Source organism: Saccoglossus kowalevskii, chromosome 12, assembly GCF_978046115.1.
Source record: "Saccoglossus kowalevskii chromosome 12, keSacKowa6.1, whole genome shotgun sequence".
Lineage (NCBI taxonomy): Eukaryota > Metazoa > Hemichordata > Enteropneusta > Harrimaniidae > Saccoglossus > Saccoglossus kowalevskii.
Genome location: NC_140652.1, coordinates 28,989,130 through 29,011,216, shown reverse-complemented (window position 1 = coordinate 29,011,216; position 22,087 = coordinate 28,989,130). Strand labels below are relative to the sequence as shown.

At 34.9% G+C, this 22,087-nt stretch overlaps 2 protein-coding genes and 1 pseudogene across 2 annotated transcripts; 2 read left to right on the top strand and 1 right to left on the bottom strand.

Moving 5' to 3' along the window:
• The first annotated feature begins 2,595 nt into the window (after positions 1-2,595).
• LOC100366571 (beta-1,4 N-acetylgalactosaminyltransferase 1) lies at positions 2,596-5,216 on the top strand. Its single transcript, XM_006823554.3, has 2 exons — positions 2,596-2,662; positions 3,324-5,216. Exon 2 carries the CDS (start codon positions 3,336-3,338, stop codon positions 4,842-4,844), a length of 1,509 nt encoding a protein of 502 aa, XP_006823617.1. The 5' UTR covers positions 2,596-2,662; positions 3,324-3,335; the 3' UTR covers positions 4,845-5,216.
• Positions 5,217-10,430: 5,214 nt separating this feature from the next.
• On the bottom strand, positions 10,431-11,701 carry LOC144342485 (uncharacterized). The gene is made up of 2 exons (XM_078005593.2): positions 11,234-11,701; positions 10,431-11,111 (listed from the first exon to the last, which is right to left on the bottom strand). The coding sequence occupies exons 1-2, from the start codon at positions 11,699-11,701 to the stop codon at positions 10,431-10,433; spliced, it is 1,149 nt and encodes a 382-aa protein (XP_077861719.2).
• Positions 11,702-17,394: 5,693 nt separating this feature from the next.
• On the top strand, positions 17,395-19,738 carry LOC100373952 (beta-1,4 N-acetylgalactosaminyltransferase 1-like; annotated as a pseudogene).
• The last annotated feature ends 2,349 nt before the right edge of the window (positions 19,739-22,087 follow it).

Sequence of the window (22,087 nt, the reverse complement as noted above, 5' to 3'; positions counted from 1 at the left end):
GTTTAAAATTCATTTATAGTAACTGAATATATCAAACCAGCTGTCTCTGTATATCTGTATTTGTTTCATTTATATTACTATCTTTAAAACCTGATGAATGATACCTATACTGGTAGACTGTTCTGTACTGTTCTGGTAAAGTCACCCACATTCTAATTTAAGATATCGCATTTCCTGACACTTTCAATAATTATTATTATCATAACTAGTATTGTCATAACTAACTAAATATATTAGTCGTACATGTTTAATACTCTCTTTAACAAACTGTGCAGCTTTTGCGAAATATTTGGTAAAGCCTCCACCAAGCGGTACATTGGAGTTGAATGTATTGTAAAAAACGTTTGATACAATAATATATTTCAAATTTTGCTTATTCTTTTAAGTCAACCTTTTAGACAAACTGACGCGTAGATCAATCGTTGACTACTTTAATAAGCAACTGTGGATGGTGACCACAAATTAGAAGACGAATTTCAAATAATTGTATCATATATGTAATTTTTACTGTATTAATATTGGCACACTTTTAAGAAAGCTTGAACGAAAGCATACAGAAAGGGTCATTACAACTACAGGACTGGGATGAAATAATTAATTAAAAGCAGCTAGAGCCTATTTCCACAAGAGCCTAGTTGTGCAAAGAAAAAAAGAAAGAAAGAAAGATGCTTCAATTTAGTCGTTAAATTTGAATTAGTTTTTACAACTGTGGGTGGACTTTACGAAATAAAAGTTGCGGAAAGGTTAAACATTCGTCTACCTGGATTACTTTTTTAGATGGAATTAACACTCAATTGTTTGTCCCCTGACGTGTGTGATAGTTAACAAGTGTTCAATTGGCTTGACATTAGTAGAAATATGCCCATGTATTATTTTGAAATAATTATATGACTTGTAGAAGTCACACTCTACATGATAACCACTTCAATGACTTCAGCCTATCAATTGAGTGTTGAACTTAACATGAATACGAATGAGCTGTTGGTGACTAGTAAGGTAATCACTAAACTATGTGTACGCACTGAATAGTAACATAATTGGATCAAAGTTACCATATGACCTCTCTAGACATAAATCATAAGACATGTTAAAAATCCACTATTCATATTATGTAAATTATACAATTTACAAAGACTTTCATAATTATTGACATATTCATAATTAAAGATTGTTGTAACTATTCCTTATTTAAATATTCAGTAGATCCAGTTTACTTTTCTGTACTGAATTATTTGCAAATATTGCAAGACACGTCCCAAAACATTTTGGAAACACTCATTTACCAATAAATCCGGTCTGTATCAGTATTGACTAGTACCCCTACCTTTGAGTACAGCTTGGTGTATCGACCATGCACATATATGCAGATATGCATGCACATATTTGAACCATAACAATTATTTTAATTAGTTCTACATAGCTACCATAAGCGTGGCAAATTATACTGGCAGTTAAAAATGGCGGGATTAAACTTGTGTCCTAATTGTTTAACAGATAGTTGTATCTCATTACACATTCAGTAAATCTGTCACATCCTACGCCGCGATAACATGCATTCATAAATATAATTTAGACTGCACTGGTATATATAAGTACTGTATTTTACTTACGACCGATTGTGTGCACTATACAGCATATACTCGCTGGTTGTCAGTTCAAAATTTCATAATGTATCTCGAAATTCGCTAATAAATTGTAGTATGTTGTTGTATAATTATTTGATTCTATTAATTTATATTATTCATGAATTTTATAATTTGTCTGTGGAATATACTGTATCAAATCAGGGATAACCTTAATTCAATCTCTCACCCACGTGCCACATCGTTTACCCTTTCGCCACACAACCGTGTACATTCAGCACACACACAAAATGATTAAGCCTTCACTTTATTTTTAAACAAAGAGCCGGTTCTTTTGATTTTTGACGTTTATGTGTATTGCATGGCTACTATAACACATACTATTCAGGCTTCTGACTGTATGTCTATCACTCGGTTACCATAACAAATGATATTCCGGTATCTGACTGACCGCAATTGTTGTATTCACTAAAGAACTCCATGGTGCTGGTTAAATCCTAGTATCACTGGGGAAAATTCGCGGAATTAAATTCTACCCACAAATCCTTGGGATAATTTTGTTACTATATTTACAAGACACAAACATTTTCAATTTTTCCCAAATTAAAACAATACATCAATTTTATGCGATATTATAGTTTCTCGTGATTAATTCGGCATTTGGTGCTAATACAAAACGTTTACAATGCTAAGTTCTTAATCCTTTGGGTCAATAGGGTAATCTTTCTTAGGTCAAAACAAATACCGCTACTTCATTTAAGGTGAATTATTATTGATTTATCTAATAATTCAGATGAATTCAAATATTTTTGGAGAGTGAAATTTTACGAGTAAACCTAATAACAAATTATCACGATTATTTAACACCATTTTAACATAAGCCTATCTGATAGATGTTGTACTACCGTATCTGCATACATCTGTCACATTCCGTTTTGAATAAGTCTCTTATGCAGCGTATACAACAACCTTTCCATTCTATAAGCTCTGTCATGATAGACATTGTATTCGATAATCACCGAGGGCTATCATCTGATGCTATGCTGTTTTACGTTCTTGCAGAAACATTGCTTCAATAAGTAAGTAATAACAATCATAATGTAAAGTATGTTGTGAGCAATGGATCATATTACCTGGCATTAGCGATTCACAATGCTTGGCTTCGTATCACTTCCTGGTTATGGTTTTCAGGAGTAGCATTGTTTTAGACCTGCAATTCGAAACACAACGACCACATAATAATAAAGGGGAAATAACATAACAATGTTACGACAAAAAACTTGATACATTGACTGAACGGATATATTTAACAACGCTCATCCAAGGAAATGTGCCAATTAAATTTAGAGTTTACAGTGAGATTTGTGTGATACAATATTACATTTAATGATGCATTGAAGGCGTTGGCTCGTCGACTCTAATTTAATTGTAAATATATACTTCGAATTAGGTAAAAAGAAACTTTAATGAGAAAGTGTAAAGCTGTTGTTCTAATATTGTCCCTATGATTTACATGACCTTGTATTTGGAACAGTGAATATGGAAAGAGGGGAAAGGAAACACTATTTATGGGACAAAAACAGTTCCCACGGCTGTTTGATCGAAAGATCCCGGGAGCAATTTTCTTCTAAGGTTTATTTAAGATAGCAAAGGTACATTTATACAATGAACCCATATAGGGTCATATGGTTACCTGGGATTAATGCACACATTGTGATATTAACCTGTCTTTTTTTATAGACGTATATTACCATGAAGTGGAGTAGAAGAACTACCACGATAGTTGGAATTTGTTTTCTTGGAATTCATATCTTACTATATAAATTATTCACCAGCAGAACGAAGAACGTAGCAGTTTGGAATAAAATTGAAACACACATGGAACATTTGAGACAGCAAATGGAATTTCAACAAGGCAGCAAATGTTCATGCCCCGAACCAACCATTGGGCCTTTGAACATAAAAACATTCCACAGACAGAAAAAAGAATATATAGAATGGGAACAACAAGAGAACAAAATGGCCGAACCAATGACACTGTGTCCAGCTATGTCCCCTATACGTTACTTGGGGTCTGGAATAACTGTCGAGCCTCTAAGCTCCGTTCGTGTTGTTGGTATTGAAATAGACTCTGTGTTGAAAGCGAGTAAAGATCTGATAATAACACTAACTTCCAGACTTTCATTAGGACACATATATGTGGAGCCTTTCACAATAATGGATTTACTGCATATAGAAGGCAATAATAGTGGTCGGATTTCAATAGAGACAGAACACATTGACCATATGAATAGTGCTCTTTCACACTTAATCTACAATAGTAAGCAGCACCATATAAGACAAAGAGATTACATTGACGTTTCCATCCTTAATTCTCATGTCGTCATTAATATTCTCATCCAGAGAAATCATGTGCCTAGATTGTATGACCCTGGACCAGATGGTGACATCATTAGAAAAGTCACTGTTGTAGCCAAGACATTTGAAAGATATGAATGTGTTAAGAGACTTATTTCAAGCATTAATACGTTCTATCCAAACATGACAATAATAGTTGCAGATGATTCTGAAAAGAAAGAAGAATTGACTGGAAGTAATGTAAAACATTTTCTAATGCCTTTCCTAGAAGGTTACGCTGCTGGTAAAAATTTGGTTGTCAGTCAGGTGCGCACAAAGTACTTGCTGATGGTTGATGATGATTTTGTATTTACCAATGAAACTATCCTGGAACGGTTTGTGGAAAAACTTGAATCAGGTACAGCTGAACTAGACTTAGTTGCTGGGGTAATATCCAATACGAAAGGAAAAATATCTGAAGACACAAGCAAAAATGGCTGGAGCGAGGTTGAGTATGTTAAACACGAAGATGGTGGATGTCTTTTTAAAAGAGATACACCAGTTAAGAGAGTAGAGGGTTTCCCGAATTGCATATTAAAGGATATGGTTATAAACTTCTTTATGGCAAAGACCGAAGCTATTCGTAAAGTCGGTTTTGATTTAGTGTTTGAACGAATATCTCACCGAGAGTTTTTTGTAGATGCTTTGGGCTATTTACGAATCGCACAGTGTGATGACGTCATCATTAGACACAATCCGCAGGAAAAGACGAAACATTACCGTTACTATAGAGGCATGCAAAATCAAACTAAAGAACGCTCACAATGTGCAGAACGCATATTATTCAAGAATAATCTCCAATGCTTACAATCCTGGAATAACGTTTTAAAGGAGTATTCTGAAAAAAACAACATTAACCATTGATAGCAGATGTAATCCAATAAGGTGTAACTACAGAAAATGACACATCATGGTAAAACACTAATTTTACAATGCACTTGTTGTTACCCAAGACAAATTAGATTACATGAGTAAGAGATACTTTTCCACAGCTTCTAGAAAAAACTAAATATATAATTTATACATATGTCAAACAACAACGTGATTTTAACCATGAATAATAATTGCAATTATACAACGATTAATAGCTGATTACAATTGGATGGGCGTGGAAATGTATGTATATCTGAATGTGACCATTTGATTGACTCTAGTGGCTCATATATGTCACTAGAATCAATTGCGTAATATATTATATATAATTTATGTAAACATAAATGAGGATCGATTGTATAACCTTGTCGTTTGCAAAACGTTTCCTGTTTTCTTTCATAATTTAAATATACATGTATTAGCTGTTTTTCATAGAAGGTTCTTAATATATACGTTCATAAACAAGCATATAACAAACCGTTGTGAATATTCTGTAACCTTTCAAAGGAAAGACTACACTAAAAAATTATCAATAATTTACACAAAATCTCGTTATTCCATTCTGCTTTTTATTATGTCAACCTCAGGAACTATTCAAAGAAATTATTAGACCACGTCCCAACTTGTCTGTTTTTCATTGATATGTTTTTTTTGTCACGAGAGTAACCTTTGTAAATGTCATCACTCTCTCCTAAGAACTTCAATATTACCTTACCATACCTTGCTTACATATGTACCATATCTTGACCATATCTTCAAACTATTATTAGTCCAGGGGGTAAATTAATCATTCCCCTCAAAATAAATGTTGTACAAAACACTCTGGACATCCAGTCAAAAAGGTAACTATGTCTTCATTACATTTATGTTAAAGGGCCTTCATAAACACGGTACGATCATTACCATTAATTCCATTCCCAAGACAGCAATACTATACAGATACCTCCAGCTATGTTATGTATTTGTCAATGCAAATGTCACGCCAAGCGTAGGTTATTTTTCCCGCAATATTTTATTTTTTTCTGACTTTAATGTACTAGTCCACACTGTTGCAATCTAGGCAATGGTTGAGGTATATAAATGAGGACCTTTACTGGTTTTAAAATCACTTAATTGGATTTGTATTTCAAAATTAGACCAAAACACAAACGCATTAAAGCAGTGAGTCGCTGCTCAATAAATAACATAAATAACATGAGAACGTATATTATTTCTAGCTTGATTGGAAGTTGATGGAGATGTTGACATTAAGTGTCCCACCGTTTATCGCGCACCGGAAGAACAGTGATTTGATGTCATATAATACTGGTACGATATAATTGGAAGGAGAAGGCAAAACTGTTGATCCATCTTACTTATTGTGCTGTTGTCGACAGCAAGTTTAGAACATTCCAAACCACGTTTACACTTTTGGTCGGGCGTGTTCTCAACATTCTATAAAGAGGTCTTATTACAACAATCATGCTTCAGTATTTCTCCTTCAAATTTGTGGAATGAAACTCCCTTTTAAATTAAAAATCTGACAGGATACGAGGTGAAGAGAGAAGCATATAGGTTAAACCCACTACCAGATACGTCTATTATTATACCTGTATTGAAGATAAGCTCCTACCTCCTGAATACGGAGTAGTCCCTTATTTTACATCACAGTTTAGTAGTTCTATCTAACTATCTATCTATCAACTTTTGAACATTCAAACTGTGTGCTTATTAATTCTTATACTGTACTGAATTGTAATCAAAGCGTGACCTACTGGAGAGAGAACAGTAGCATTCTTTTTTACTATTACTCTTGACATTCTACAAATGAACTTGCGACAAACTTTTGAACAGCGCCCTCATTATTGAACAGTGTCTTCATGTCAAGCCCGTGTAATCTGTGACCACACCTGATTTGTTTGACTGCGCCCTCAATGGTGCATTGTATCACGTCACTGGGACCTTTCATATATATTGACTGTTGAGACTGTATCATGTATTCATGTGTTTTGTTTTTTTAAATTGTACTTGCGTTTATTGACTGGTCATTGCTGAAGTTGGCTTATTGTTGATAAAATAGACCTTGTTAGCGATGATGTAGCTAATTTTATTATTGATTGAGGGCCTGATTATAGCATTTGATTAGCTTTCCTTTCTCTATATAATCAGGTTTATCCTACCTCAACGTGTTTATATGCACATGAATATACCTGTGTCGTTTTACTGAAGTAGTATCCAAGATTGCCGAGTTGAAGTGTCCGAGTTTGCTGCCTGACCATGCCTGACTTCTGGTCTCAGTGAGTATATCGATAAACCAAATGCAACTTCCCTGTGTCTAGCTCAACAATGGATATTTTCCGTACACATTGGCCAACAAGCTTACACATATATCTTAGACGTATGATTTGCATGGTGGCATCGTAATATGAATGCCCCCTCTCAATATGAATATAGCCAGTAAATAGAGATGTAAATAAATTACAGTTCCTGTATGTTGACCTATTGAAATAAGATTTTCAAGGATCGTTTGCCAAGTGCAATTTTGCCCTGGTATTTTATTTATACATTTTCCTTACTTTTAGTGTGGCAGCCTTTTCTGTTTCAAAATAGTTTTATTTTGTCCGTGTTCTTTTTCTAACATTTTCCATCGTTTACTGTGTTGCATAATGGATATTAATCATCGTATGTCACATGTGTGTGAGTCAACAGGTTGTTCACACATTTGCTTGTCATACATTTTAGCAGGGTATCCCGTACAACACGTATCCTACATCGTGTAACTATGATGAAGATATAACTTATCATTCTAGTTCTGGTGTAAAGCTATTGGTGCAAGTGAGTAAACACTATGGCGTATATATGTGTACGGTTCCTATATCAGCATTACATGATTATAATGTAATATAAATACACAATGTTTAAACACCAGGCTTAAAACTGGTTTTCTAATTATATAATGCCATTCAAAATTAGGATGGGAAACCGTTAACATCTGCAAATGGCTTTGATATTTGTTTGAAGTCAAAATATTTGTAGTTGTGCACTCTAATGTAATGTATAGTTCATGTAGTCTATATGAGACATGTATGCAGTGTGAGCAATACATAGTGTGTAGACATTTGGGTGCAGCGTGTGGAGCGGGATGTGCTAATTTTCTCAAAACACATGACATCACATTATGTATACCACATATCTCTTTCTCCTTATTACCTGATTATGTTTTTCTTGTGAAGTGCTGAGTCTATTGTTGTCAGTCCTTTGTTTGATTGCACCTTTTTTATACAACTTTTGGAAACATGATTTGTTATGTATTTCTTTGCTACATATAATGATGGAGAATGTTCCAAAACATCTATACTTAATAGATAATGTTTGAAAAGAAAAAAATTACCACCTAATTATATGAGAAACATGAAACATTTTCTGCCAACACAGGTGACATTCGAATACATTTTCTAGTCCCAGGAAAACAATTTTGGCTCAAGTTGTACAATTGTACATAAAACTGAATTAATTTAATAAAATTCCAACCAGATTTAAAGATAGGAGCATCAGGGTTCACTATGCTAACACATAAAAAAATTTACAATAAAGTGAACATGCAAATGCATAGAAACATATCCAGTTTAAAACATTGCACAATTTGAATTTATTCTAAGTATAAACACGTTCATCAAATATCTGCTAGATATACAAAACAATTTTCAATATACAAAGCACTTCAAAGGTTTTATATTTCACCTAAATTTAAATTATTCATAAACAACTAAGTCATCTTTCAAGAAAATATCACCTCTCTGGTCTAAACAACAAGTTAAAGACAGCGTGGTTCTTGATTTATTACAATTGTTGCATATTTCTACATTTCAAATGCCAAATGTTGCATAACAAATTTTAACTAGCATAGATTTAATTTTGTATTTGGTAATTATTCATACACATACATTATAAACGCCGGCCAGCTAAATTAAGCAAATGTGTACAATGGCAAGTTATCCGTACATGTGTATATATAATAAATCACGCGATTGGCGAATAACTTATGCAAATCTCTTCACCTATGTACTCAATGTAACAATAGTAGTAAATCTCTATAACATGTGTCTATAATTAATTAGGTCACAAGACCAGCTAATGGTTTATCCAAGTTTCTACATGTATTTGCACATTACCCTCTTAGTAGTAAATGTGTATTCAAAATATTAATCTCTTGTCCGTATCTTCATTACGTCATTGGATATGTCACTATCTGCGACATCTTTTGAGATAATAGAGTTATATAAAGTAAGGAGGTCACGCGCCCCATCACTACCATTAGTTTTAATATAATCATAAGGCAAGGAACATAACTAACATATCATCTGATCATTTATGGTAATTCGATCAAACTGCAAGTATTCGAAATACTGGTTGAATCACACTATCCTAGCAACATGAGGGCATTGGACTGTATGAATAACGCATGTATCAGCTAACTATCTATATTCATGTGACTCAATACATATATCCAGTTCCCTGAACTACTTTTTGATATTGCCTACAAACTGGTCATTGTTCACATGGATAGCACGATTATTGTGAACCATTTGCTGGTTACACTACTTTATTAATTATTCACATATCTACTTCCAAACAAATTATGCGAACTATGAATTGTTAATAATAATTAAATAATTCAATTAATCATGAACATATCTAATTCAAAGGAAACTATTCAAATATGTAATTACTGGATATTGTTTACATGAATAATAATAAGCATTGAGCAAACATTTTGTCTCTGTGCATTTCTAAATCCTAGAGAACTATTAAAAATACACATTTACTATCTAGAGGTTATAAACGGCAAGCAATTGTATTTGGCACCCGATATGAGACCTCTTGGGAAAATTAGCATATTTGGCGGAAGATGATAACTGGGTTAGTTGCAGTTACCAGCATTGTCAGATTCCTGAATCGACATAATATTGGATAAACCTTATAAACCAATATAAACTCATTTTATAATTTATTGTTAATACCCCCACACAATCAGTCTAGAATTGGGACCTATGTAAGCATGTCCTTATTTTCAAAGAACAACAAAAAAAGATGGGCAGAAGTCGGCCATCTCAGATATGATCGTGTGACAAATCGTCATGAACATGTATCGTAACGAAAAGACATGTTCAATATTGTATATATTAAAAACAAACTTGTGGCTGACATTGCTGAACCACTACATGTGAATTACAGATAAAGACACATGCAAATAAGTAACAGATTTGTTTCAGAGGGTGCTGAAATATGACTATGGGTGGACAGGGGACCGAATTATAAGTCCCAGTTTAAAACATTAAACAGGGGGCTCCCTAACTGACCAGCCTCATTGCAGTATGCATGTGAGACAGTGATGAATTATAATGAGAATTGAATATCATTAAAGAAAGAATGTCAGCATTGAAGACAGCTTTACAGGTTTCAAGAATACTCCTAAACATACACGTTTCACTGTAGATGTCCTACATGGAACAGAATGCATTATTAATGACTTGTGTTCAACATCAATTTTTTTTTAGAGTTAAATGTTTTGACATATTCTGACAAATCGTTGATTTGTCAACGGGTACAAATTGTGCACCATACATGTCTCGCTGAAGTTTTTTCAGATGTACAACCTTCATTACCTGAGGGAACACTGGTCTCAATACCTGAAGGACAACAGCCTTTACCACTAGAGGGCACACTAGTCCCATCACTCGAAGGAGTACTATGCTCACCACCCGAGGGCGAACTAACCTCAACATGCCCTACCTCATGAGCTACACCTGGCTTCCAACCAATTTTAGGATCCTTGGGCTCCCTAGCTCCACTAATATTACCAACAATAAGATCATACTCTGGGGTCCTCATACACAGTGCCTCCACCTCACCAATATAGTAGGGTGTATCTATATATAGTCTAGCTATTGGGGCTTTCCGACATGTACCATCCATCATCACACAGGTACGACTCTCCCCAGTCAATTGACTATTGTCTACCAACTCTCTGTGCACTACCACCAAACTACACCCACTATCACGCAGGACCTCTACCTCAGTACTGCCAATAAAGCCTTGAACAACAGGCATGCCACTCGCCATCATATTAACTGATGCACTGGCAACACTAATAATTGGCAGATCATGGCCACATTTCAACTCAACTCTATTTCGTCTCTGTAAACATGGATACCTACTTGCATCTGTGACTTCATGAACTACACATGTAGCACTGACTTCCTGTGAATCATTACTATTCTGATCATATGTAAACATCGCAACTGACTTAACCTGAGGCTTGAAACTTTTATAATGCTTTGGACAACGAACAGCAGCATGACTTGGATCACCACAAACATAACAGCCTGGCTTAGACTGACCAAATCTACCCTGTCTTTACCTTTCGAACTTTTGTTCCAGGGCTGTCCTTTCTGATTCTGACTACCACCTTGAAACTGGCTAGATTTCTGATTTTTACCACCTGTCTGTCTACGTGCATCTCTAAACTTATCAGCAAATTCAGCCATTTCTTTAACTGACTTTGGTGACTTTTCACCTATAAAAATAGACAACTCATTACCAAAGTCCTTAGTTCCATCAAAACTCCTACCAACTTCAGAGAGCTCTACCCAGCGGTCAAAATAACTACTCATTCTAGCTGCAAATTGCAAAATGCTCTCGCCACCTTCTGCCCTACAAGTTCGAAATTTCATTCTATAACCTTCTTCATTCATATCATAACGCTTCAACAAAGCTGCCTTTACAACATTGTAATCAATGAACTCTTCTGCAGACAATGCAGAAAACCCATACAATGCTTTGCCTGTCAATAATACACTAAGATTCATAGCCCAACTATCATGCGGCCATTTCTGAGTTGCAGCAAATCGCTCGAATCTTAAAATAAATTCATCAAGTTCGTTTCTAGTCTCATCAAAAAAAGGTAGCTTTGGACCCTTAGAACTAACAATGGACTGAGCCAACTGTTCTATACCCCATTGTGACTATTAGCTTCCGTACGTAATCTCAACACTTCAAGTTCATGCTGTCTTATTTTCTCTTTCTCTTCACGGTCTCGTGCTCTCTCTATTGCCTCATGTTCAATTCTCGACCTTTCGGTCTCACGTCTGGCTGTCCCACTCCTTTCCTCATGCTCTCTCTCTTTCTTCTCATGCTCTCTCTTCTCACGCTCTGTCCTCATAAATTGAGTCAGCTCTTCCCCCTCATACCCCAATTCTGTATCTAACTCTTTAAGTTCTCTAAATGTACAATATCCATGCTTAAAAAGTTGTAATTCAAGTTCTGCCACTCGGTGTTCTAAACCGAATACGAAACGGCGTCCATGGCACTCTTGCATATCCTCTGAAGGTGGTGAGCCATTAATTCCATTTGGTTCCAGGCAGCAAAGAAGGATCTCCTTCGCTAGCTTCAACAACATGGGGGAAAATGCCCCCTCCTTGCTGATGTATGACACTAATGTGGTGTTGTCTGTCCGAAGCAGGACTCTGTGGTGGTGTGCAACTTTCTTAAAAGATTTCAGAGACAGTAGGATGGTCTGCAACTTAAACCAATAGAAGTGGTTGGCCACATCCCTTGGACTAGAAGATCGATCAGTTTCCCGCCCCACCTTTGGAGTGATGCATCCGTAATGAGAATCAGGGAGAGAGTCGTCTGATCTAGAATTCAAGTCATACTGCCAATAAGGTGCATCAGTTCGCGCATAGAAGTCATTCCCGGCGACTGGAGTTGGCTGGCGAGTTCCACAACGATATTAAGTTGGAGTTGCGAATATTTATTAAAAAGCCCAACTCGTCAAAGAGCATTTGCGTCAATCGCATGTGCTTCACTAACACCTTCCTGTCTTAGTTGTGTAATAACCTGTCGTCGAGGTATGGGTTCAGATAAACCGACGACTGGTGTAGCAGTTGGGTCACCTGTCCTAGCATTGTGGTAAAGACATATGGCCCCGTGCACAAACCGAAAGGCAGGGCAGTAAACTTTGCCCACTAAGGGGGAATCTGAGGTATCAGCTGCATGATTGGTGAATGGGAATGTTGAAATATGCATCGCTCAAATCCAGTGACGCCAGCAAATCGCCTGAGTGCACTGATAGAAGTACCGAAGCTGGTGTTTCTATCCGCTCAGCCGACTGAGATCTAGGACTGGACGCTAACCCAAACTCTTGGGAACGAGAAAGATGTAGGGAATAGGACCCTGGAACTAAATGGGGGTACTACACCAGGTGTATCACCCTTTTCTCCTGAAGGCTGGCTACTTCCTGCTGGACCGTCTCCATCGGTCAAATGACCATGCAACATGGCCTTCCCGATCCGCACAACCCGCCTTAACAAAGGTATGAGTACCGGGATCAGGATGGGGAACCAGTTAAGAAGGCTGCGATACTGAATGTGTATCCCACACCAGGGACCCGTCAACGGATCGTGTAGCCCAGATGGGGTATCAGTTCCCCCAACGGAAGGCATGGGACAGAACTGACACAGTCTGGGCCATGCGAGGTGCTCAGGGGAGTTGGCAACAGGCGTGGTCTCCACACCGGCAGTGGGAGAAATTCAGAACAAACATTAAATAATTCTCAGTGGGGCAAACACTCATAAGAATATAAGGCAAAGGAAACAATTAACAACCATGTGTATTGTAAATTCTATAAAAAAATGTGTAATTTAGTCAAATTTAATATGTATATCCAGAGGAGGAGATATATAATATCTATAATTCACAACTTTACATATAGCTAAATCTACATCGCATAATAACGCGATAAATAAATCTATTGTATATCACATAAAGAAATACTAAATTCAGACGAACTGACTGGCTGAACAATGAATTTATAAAACCAAAAAAAAAACTTTCAAAAAACAAGAAGAAGGTACTACATAGGTAGCATTCGAGTATGAATAGGTTTGTTGCATTATCATATGTGGTTGATATACCAGAACAATAATGGTTTTGATTACAATGCCTGTTGCAATGTCAGATCTAGAACTTTTAATCTTTTTTGTTTACTATCCATTTATATAAACTGAATATATCAAACCAGCTGTCTGCTTATACCTATATTTGTTTCATTTATGAAACTTCAATATATATTACTATATGTAGAACCTGATATAAAAGAACCTAAATCACGTGCCGGAACACCGGAACACATCTTTTACTCTGTTTAACAGAAATCTGTGACATAAAAGTTAATTTCCCCCTTCCTCAATATAACTTGTTTTCATGGTCTCCCTCTTCTACCTGTAGTAGAAATATTGTGCATTTACAAATTTAAGTCATTAATCAGAACATATACGTGTTAAGAGATTGTGGATAATTTAACCACTTGCCTAAAATATCTCTTTTGCCATTTATTCATCGTGCTTTAATTTTATTTTCACTACATTAGATTCAGAATTTTCCATGATACCTTTTACATTTTATCAGTATCTAGCCACTTTCTTGAACATTGTTAGAGGGGTAAGCTTGGTTTCAATTATCGGGAGTCTGCGATTAGATTCGGAAGAACTTATATCTATTAAATTATTATATATAATAGTCTATTTTGCACAAAAAATGGCATCCCCGGACTCTGAAAATACAATTTTTAACAAGTTGCCATAATACATTTCATACTCATTGTTTTAGTTTTTTATATATTAAACATGATTCATATTCTGGTCACAGTTATTTCATATGTGTGGCGATTCATATACACTTGTGACTTTCTCAATGACTTACCTAAATATTGATTTTGCCATACACACATTTACACCATGGTATGCTATGCTTTTATCATTGAGGTGATAGCTTAGATTGTAGATACGAGCTTGCAGTCACCTCACCATAAGGTGGCGCACTTATATCAACATAAACTAATAAATATAATCATTTAGTAAAATACACACCAACGTAATATACAAATAATTTGTTCTAATGCAACTCTATGCAAAATTGTCAAACTGGTTGTTTTTCTCCTTCATGTTATATTGTTTTAAGAGGCCCGTTCCATCATATTGATTATGAGTTTTATAGATGTGGCGATCAATGTAATGTTCATATACTCATCATAGCATCATGATGACATAGCGCCCTCTATTGTTCAAATCTACTTGCATTCGAATATCATGTATCAGGATCATAGGTGAAATAAAGTAGTTCTACACCGGTAATCAGTAGCGTCTGGTTGCATTTCTTTCGTACTCAAATCCTACAGACAAATTTGTAATTTTGCCAGTACACAGCACTTTAGCTGTTTAAGATCATGCTTAATCTATGGAAAAAAGCCGAACAAACATGTATGCAAAACCACTTGACACACCATCAGATTTGGTAAAGTCACCCACATTCTAATTTAAGATATCACATTTTCTGACATTTTCAATAATTATTAGTATCTTTATTTTTATAACTAACAATAATCATAGCCAAGCCCATGTTTATATTATAGTTGGTTGGTTGGTTAGGTTTAAATATATTAGTCGTACATGCTTAATACTCTCTAACAAACTTCTGCAGCTGCAGCTTTTGCAAAATATTTGGTAAAGCCTCCACCAAGCGGTACATCGGAGTTGAAGGTATTAAAATGTATTGTAAGAAAAACAGAAAAAATGTTGATACAATCATTTATTTAAAATTTTGCTTATTCTCTTAAGGTAGAGATGCAGTTTACCTGACAGGTATTTTAATTAGTTAATTAGGAAACCAAGATGACCTCCCTTGTCCACAAAATTATATATTTTCGGAAAGCTTATTGTATGAATTTTAAAAATTTTTAGTATTTTTTTTATGGACAGTCTAGTTCGAAATATGCACAAAAATGTGCATTTTTGGTCAAAAGTGATTTAAAAAAAAATAGCTCCTAAACCATCCTTCTGTTTTCTGTCAAAATTGGTTTATGGGTACATCTGTTTACTATGAAGAAGATGCCGTCTTGAAAACTGTTTACCAGTTGTCAATTTTGCAAGGCAGCAGCCCAAATTTCACTACTTCAAGTTTATGCATAAATTAACACCCAGGCTAGTTGTCTGTACGATTGTTGTAACCCTGTTCGACCAAAAACAATGCACCGACGGCGTTTTGAAGATAAACACATTGTCAATCATTTGTGAAAATTTAAAAACAAAAGGTCAAAGCGTCTAGGCGCTATTATTTAAGTTCTAGGATGTGCACTAAAAAGAAGCTGAGATAATTGCTAATTTGCATAACAATTCACTCAGTGAGAAGTTTGCTAATGCTCATAATTAAAATGACTGTAACAGTTCCAAATTTAAATGCATTATCGTTTTGTTAAAAGTCAAATATAGTGCATAATATGGAGATCCCGTCATTTCTTATTTTCACCATGTTTCTTTTTTATTATTTATGTACGGCCTTGCTAAATCTTGCTAAGCAATCAAAAGAGAATGTTTGCACCATTTCTACATTTAAAAATCGTGTTTTGAATATGTTCCACTATTCATAATTCTACAAAATGTTAACAGTCTATAGCCAAGACTGTTTGGATAATAAAAAGCAAAAAAAAAAGTGCCCACGAACCTGAATCTCTACCTCAATCTTTTAGACAAACTGAATGTTAGAGACGCGTGGATCAATTTTACACTAATTTAATAAGCAAGTGTGGGTGATGACTAAGTTAGAAGCTGAATTTCAAATAATTGTATCATATATGTACTCTTTACTGTATTAATATTGGCACACTTTTAAGAAAGCTTGAACGAAAGCATACGGAAAAGCTAGAGCTGATTTCCACAAGGACCTAATTGTGCAAAGAAAGATACAAAGTTGTTAAGTACAGATTATTTAGTAGTTAGCTTTCACAACCGTGGGTAGACTTTCCGAAATGAAAGTTGTGGAAAGATGAAACATTCGTCTCTCACACTTTACATGATAACCATTTCAATGACTTGAGTGTCAAACTAAACATGAATACCAATGAACAGTTGGTGACTAGTAACATAATCATTAAACCATGGGTACGCACGGTATAGTAACATAATTAAATCATTATACGCCTTCTCTAGATATAAGAACACAAGACATGTTGATTGATTGATTTTTTTATTTCGCCAGAACATTATGTATACAATAATGGAGATATATAAAAAGGAAAAATTAATATACAAGGTAATATGTACACAATGTGAATAATTCTGGTGTGGAACATGAAAATAGTTCAGCAGAACTAGTCTAGTTCATGGCCCTATCACTTAAAATAAATAACTAGTACGAACAGAAAGTGGTATGGTAACATAAATGAATAAGTACTTAATCAGAAAAATACACGAGTAAATTAAATATCTAAGTTAAAACAAAATAGCAGTAAGTGGTATGCATCATTTGGACGACAGGATGTTCACTGTGATAAGAGCAATTTGTTCAGTGCTGTTTTAAATTGGTTTCTATTGCGTAAACCTTTTACTTGGACAGTAAGGGAATTCCAATATTTGACCGCTGAATATGTGAAGTTATGTTGGGAAAGTGATAAATTCATTTTCGGGACTGACAACTTTCCACTGGAAATGACTGTTGTTGGGTAACGATGGGAATGCTGATCAATATAATGACTGATATCATGGGCAAAGCGATTATTCTTAAGGTCAAATATGAACAAACAAGTATGAAGTTTGCAGAGTTTGTTAATGTCAACGATGCCAAGCTGTCGAAAGAGAGGTGCAGAGTGCGTATATAAACAAGAGAAGGTGATAAGTCGTACAAGCTTTTTTTGTAAACGTAGAATTGGCTCAAGTAAAGTGGGGTAAGTACGTCCCCAAATTTCAATACAATACTTTAGGTGCGGGAGAAATCCACTATTGTATAACAAGAGGAGAATAGATTTTGGCACATAATGTCGAATACGTGATATAACACCCACTTTTGAACTGATTATTTTACTTATTTTCTCAATATGAGATTTCCATGTCAGGGATGGGTCGATGGTTACACCCAAATATGTTGTAACCGAAGCACCCTCTACCCATGTACCATCTATATATTTTTTTCCTTCCACATTAATATGATGCTGGGGTGTTTTCTAAATCATATAATTTGTTTTTTGCACATTAATTGTAAGTTTATTGGCATTGCACCATTTCACAACTTGTTAGGAATTTAAACAGGTATGTATCGTCAGCGAACAGTCGAAATTTAAAGGCTTCAGTCGCTTTATTGGTGTCGTTAATATAAATAAGAACAAATATTGGACTCAAGATGGACCCTTGGGGAATTCCGCACTTGACCGTATTTTTTATTTTAAACGAAGCGGGATCTTTTGATTTTTGATGTTTGTGTGCTATAGCACATACTATTCAGCTATCTGACTGACCGCAATTGTTGTATTCACTAATTTAAAGAACTCCGTGGCGCTGGTTAAATCCTAGTATCACTGGGAAAAATTAAATTATATCCACAAGCCCCTGGGATAATTGTGTTACTATATGTACAAGACACAAACATTTTCAATTTTACGAGTAAACCTAATAAACAAATTATCACGATTAGCAGAACGGAGAACGTAGCAGTTTGGAATAAAATTGAAACACACATGGAACATTTGAGACAGAAAATGGAATTTCAACAAGGCAGCAAATGTTCATGTCCGGAACCAACCATTGGGCCTTTAAACATAAAAACATTTCAGACAGAAAAAGGAATATATAGAATGGGAACAACAAGAAAACAAAATGGCTGAACCAATGACACTATGTGCACTATACGTTACTTGGGGTCTGGAATAACTGTCGAGCCTCTAAGCTCCGTTCGTGTTGTTGGTATTGAAGTAGACTCTGTGTTGAAAGCAAGTAAGCACTTGAGAATAATATTATCTTCCAGACATTCATTAGGATACATTTATGTAGAGCCTTTCACAATAACAGATTCACTGCATGTAGAAGGCAATAATAATGGTCGAGTTTCAATGCAGACAGAAAATATTGACCATATGAATAGTGCTCTTTCACACTTTAATTTACAAGAGTAAGACACACCATATAAAACAAAAAGATTACATTGACGTTTCCATCCTTAATTTTCATATCGTCATTAAAATTCTCATTTAGAGAAATCAAGTGCCTAGATTGTATGGCCCTAGACTAGATGGTGACATCAGTAGAAAATTAACTGTTGTAGCCAAGACATTTGAAAGATATGAATGTGTTAAGAGACTTATATCAAGCATTAATACGTTCTATCCAAACATGACGATAATAGTTGCAGATGATTCTGAAAAGAATGTAAAACATTTTCAAATGCCTTTCTTAGACGGTTACGCTGCTGGTAAAAATTTGGTTGTCAGTCAGGTGCGCACAAACTACTTGTTGATGGTTGATGATGATTTTGTTTTTACCAATGAAACCATCTTGGAACGGTTTGTGGTAAAACTTGAATCACGCACAGCTGAACTGGACTTAGTTGCTGGGGTAATATCCAATATGAAAGGAAAAATCTCTGAAGACACAAGCAAAAATGGCTGGAGCGAAGTTGAGTATGCTAGAAACGAAGATGGCGGTTGTCTTTTTAAAAGAGATATACCAGTTAAGAGAGTAGAGGGTTTCCCGAATTGCATATTAAAGGATATGGTTATTAACTTTTTCATGGCAAAGACCGAAGCTATTCGTAAAGTCGGTTTTGATTTAGTGTTTGAATGAATATCTCACCGGGAGTTTTTTGTAGATGCTTTGGGCTATTTACGAATCGCACAGTGTGATGACGTCATCATTGGACATAATCCATAAGAAAAGACGATACATTACCGTTACTATAGAGGTATGCAAAATCAAACTAAAGAACGATCACAATGTGCAGAACGCATATTATTCAAGAATAATTATCAATGCTTACAATCCTGGAATAACGTTTTAAAGGCGTTTTCTGGAAACAAACGTTAACATTTCATATCAATAGAAATCAGATGTTTTGAAATTGGGTGTAACCACAGGAAATGGCACATTATAATAAAACAATAAGCAATTTTATAATTAACTGTTTAGTTTTCTCAAATAAGGAATCACTGATAACCAAAGATGAATGCATCAACAGTACGTAGTTTCGGTTGTAGTGGGTTCATGTATACAATCTACGACATGGGTTTTTCAGTAATAAACAAGCAATATAAAACAAAATTCGATTACATTATTAAGGGTTATAAATAACCTTTTCTACAGCTTCTAGAAAAACTAAACTTTAAATTTATATATTCAACAAACATTTATAACAGCCACATGATTTAAACCCTGAATAAAATTTGTCACTATAAAATGCTCACTAAATGATGGACGTGGACATTATATATGTCATCAGAATCAATTGCCAAATATATAAGTATTAATTGTCAAACCAAGTAAATGGCAATACATACTGTTTTGAATTATTTATAAAGTAAATTGATATTCTGTGGACACTACAACAGCTGACTCGATACTAATCCTCATATAGGGCAGTTTGTAATAACATGCAGTAGAAACGTTTTAAGTTAATTTGTATTATTTTCAGAAACAGTGTATAATACTGGAATGTACAATATATGTACTAGTTATTGCGTTATCATGCACAATAATAATTTCGAAATATGTAAAGGAATAGGTCCGGGAGATAGTAAGGGGTTGGTGGTCTTAGATAGTGAGTGATAAAATCATAATTAGTTAGAAGGTTTGTTTCAAGTGTGAATGCCAATTATATTCTGTTTAGAGAATCAAATCGCGTCTGTGTGCTTATAAAAAGATGTGGTCACCAAGTAGTAGTATACAAACTATGGGGCTTTAGGTTTGAATGTACCGTGAAATAATTCCGTCACAAACAATATAAATAGATGAATAGATTTACTATTGTTGTTGTCAATAATTGAATACATGGTTTAAATAGCACATACATGTAGTATCAACAGATCCAAGGAAGTTGTATACATATATACATATATGCTTATATGTTCGTATACATGTTTATATACATAATAAACGATGGGCGAACCATTCAACATACATTTACCACACCTGTGTATATTCCAGTGTATTGCAAAGCCGCAGTTAAAATGTTACACTATATGCCACATATAATGCTTGAACATTGTTCCATGAAAATACACACAGTTTAATCTTGAACATACAAACAACATAGTAAAGTGGCACACATAAGAATATTCTTAACACAGAACTATCAAACCCAAAGGTTCACTTAGTCCAGGAAGATTACTATATTGGGTATAACACAGTTATACATGTACACGTGGTGTGTATTCAACATCCTCTGTGCAAGTATGATAACTTTGTCTTGTCTTTGTAGTATTTCATGCCTGTGGAAAAAAATTGTCTAATGAATACTGAGAAACACGATAACTAATTGCAGAGACTGACAACAATGGAAATCTTTATAGAGATTTATAAACGGCAAACTAACAATTTATTTTTGCCCAAGTCCGAATACTTTAGTGAATTGAACTATAGGGTGCTTCTGTATTTTGTAATAGTTTTGTAATATCAGGTGATATAAATGAGATCATATTATAGTCTTCCGAACTATGAATGATTTGAGTTCATAAAAAGATGATGGAATTTCATTAAATTCATTATATAATATGTTCAATTGTTGTAGGTAACTTAACAGTGATATTTTGCAGACAAACTGAATTGTAAATTACTTCATTTCCCGTGTTTGGAACATTACCACTGGCTCAATCCAAGAACTACTGTTTGCCACCATCTGTTGATACTAGTTTTGCAGCAAAATCAAAACCCTCAAAGCCTCCATTACTACCGTATCCTCGGTACGAGAGCATCAAGAGAGAGAGCTTTTAAGAGCTAGTCGACATTGACAAGCTAGCATCAATTACGTGGAAGTATATAGATTTCATACTTGCACATTACTGAGAAAAATATTTGTATTAAATGCATTGGAACTAGAGCAAACAATTTGAATTACACATCCTAGCTATTCTGTTGCCATGGCAATCGTAAAAGTAAATAACACTGCGTCCCATTTACGTCACATTCGAACCCTTTTTTTTTTACATCAGACACAAAAGCGCGTGATAGAAATATAATCCTCTCACTGAAAGCAAATTTTCACACAGCACAACAATTTTTCATTGCATTTTGGGATTAAATTATTACTACTAGCAGGAAAATGCTGTACAATAAAGTTTAACACAAGTTTTGTTATTTTGAAAATGGGCCGCATTTGACCACAAATTATGCAGTAGTGATTAAATTTACAATAATTTGATACCTATAGCCAGGTAATAG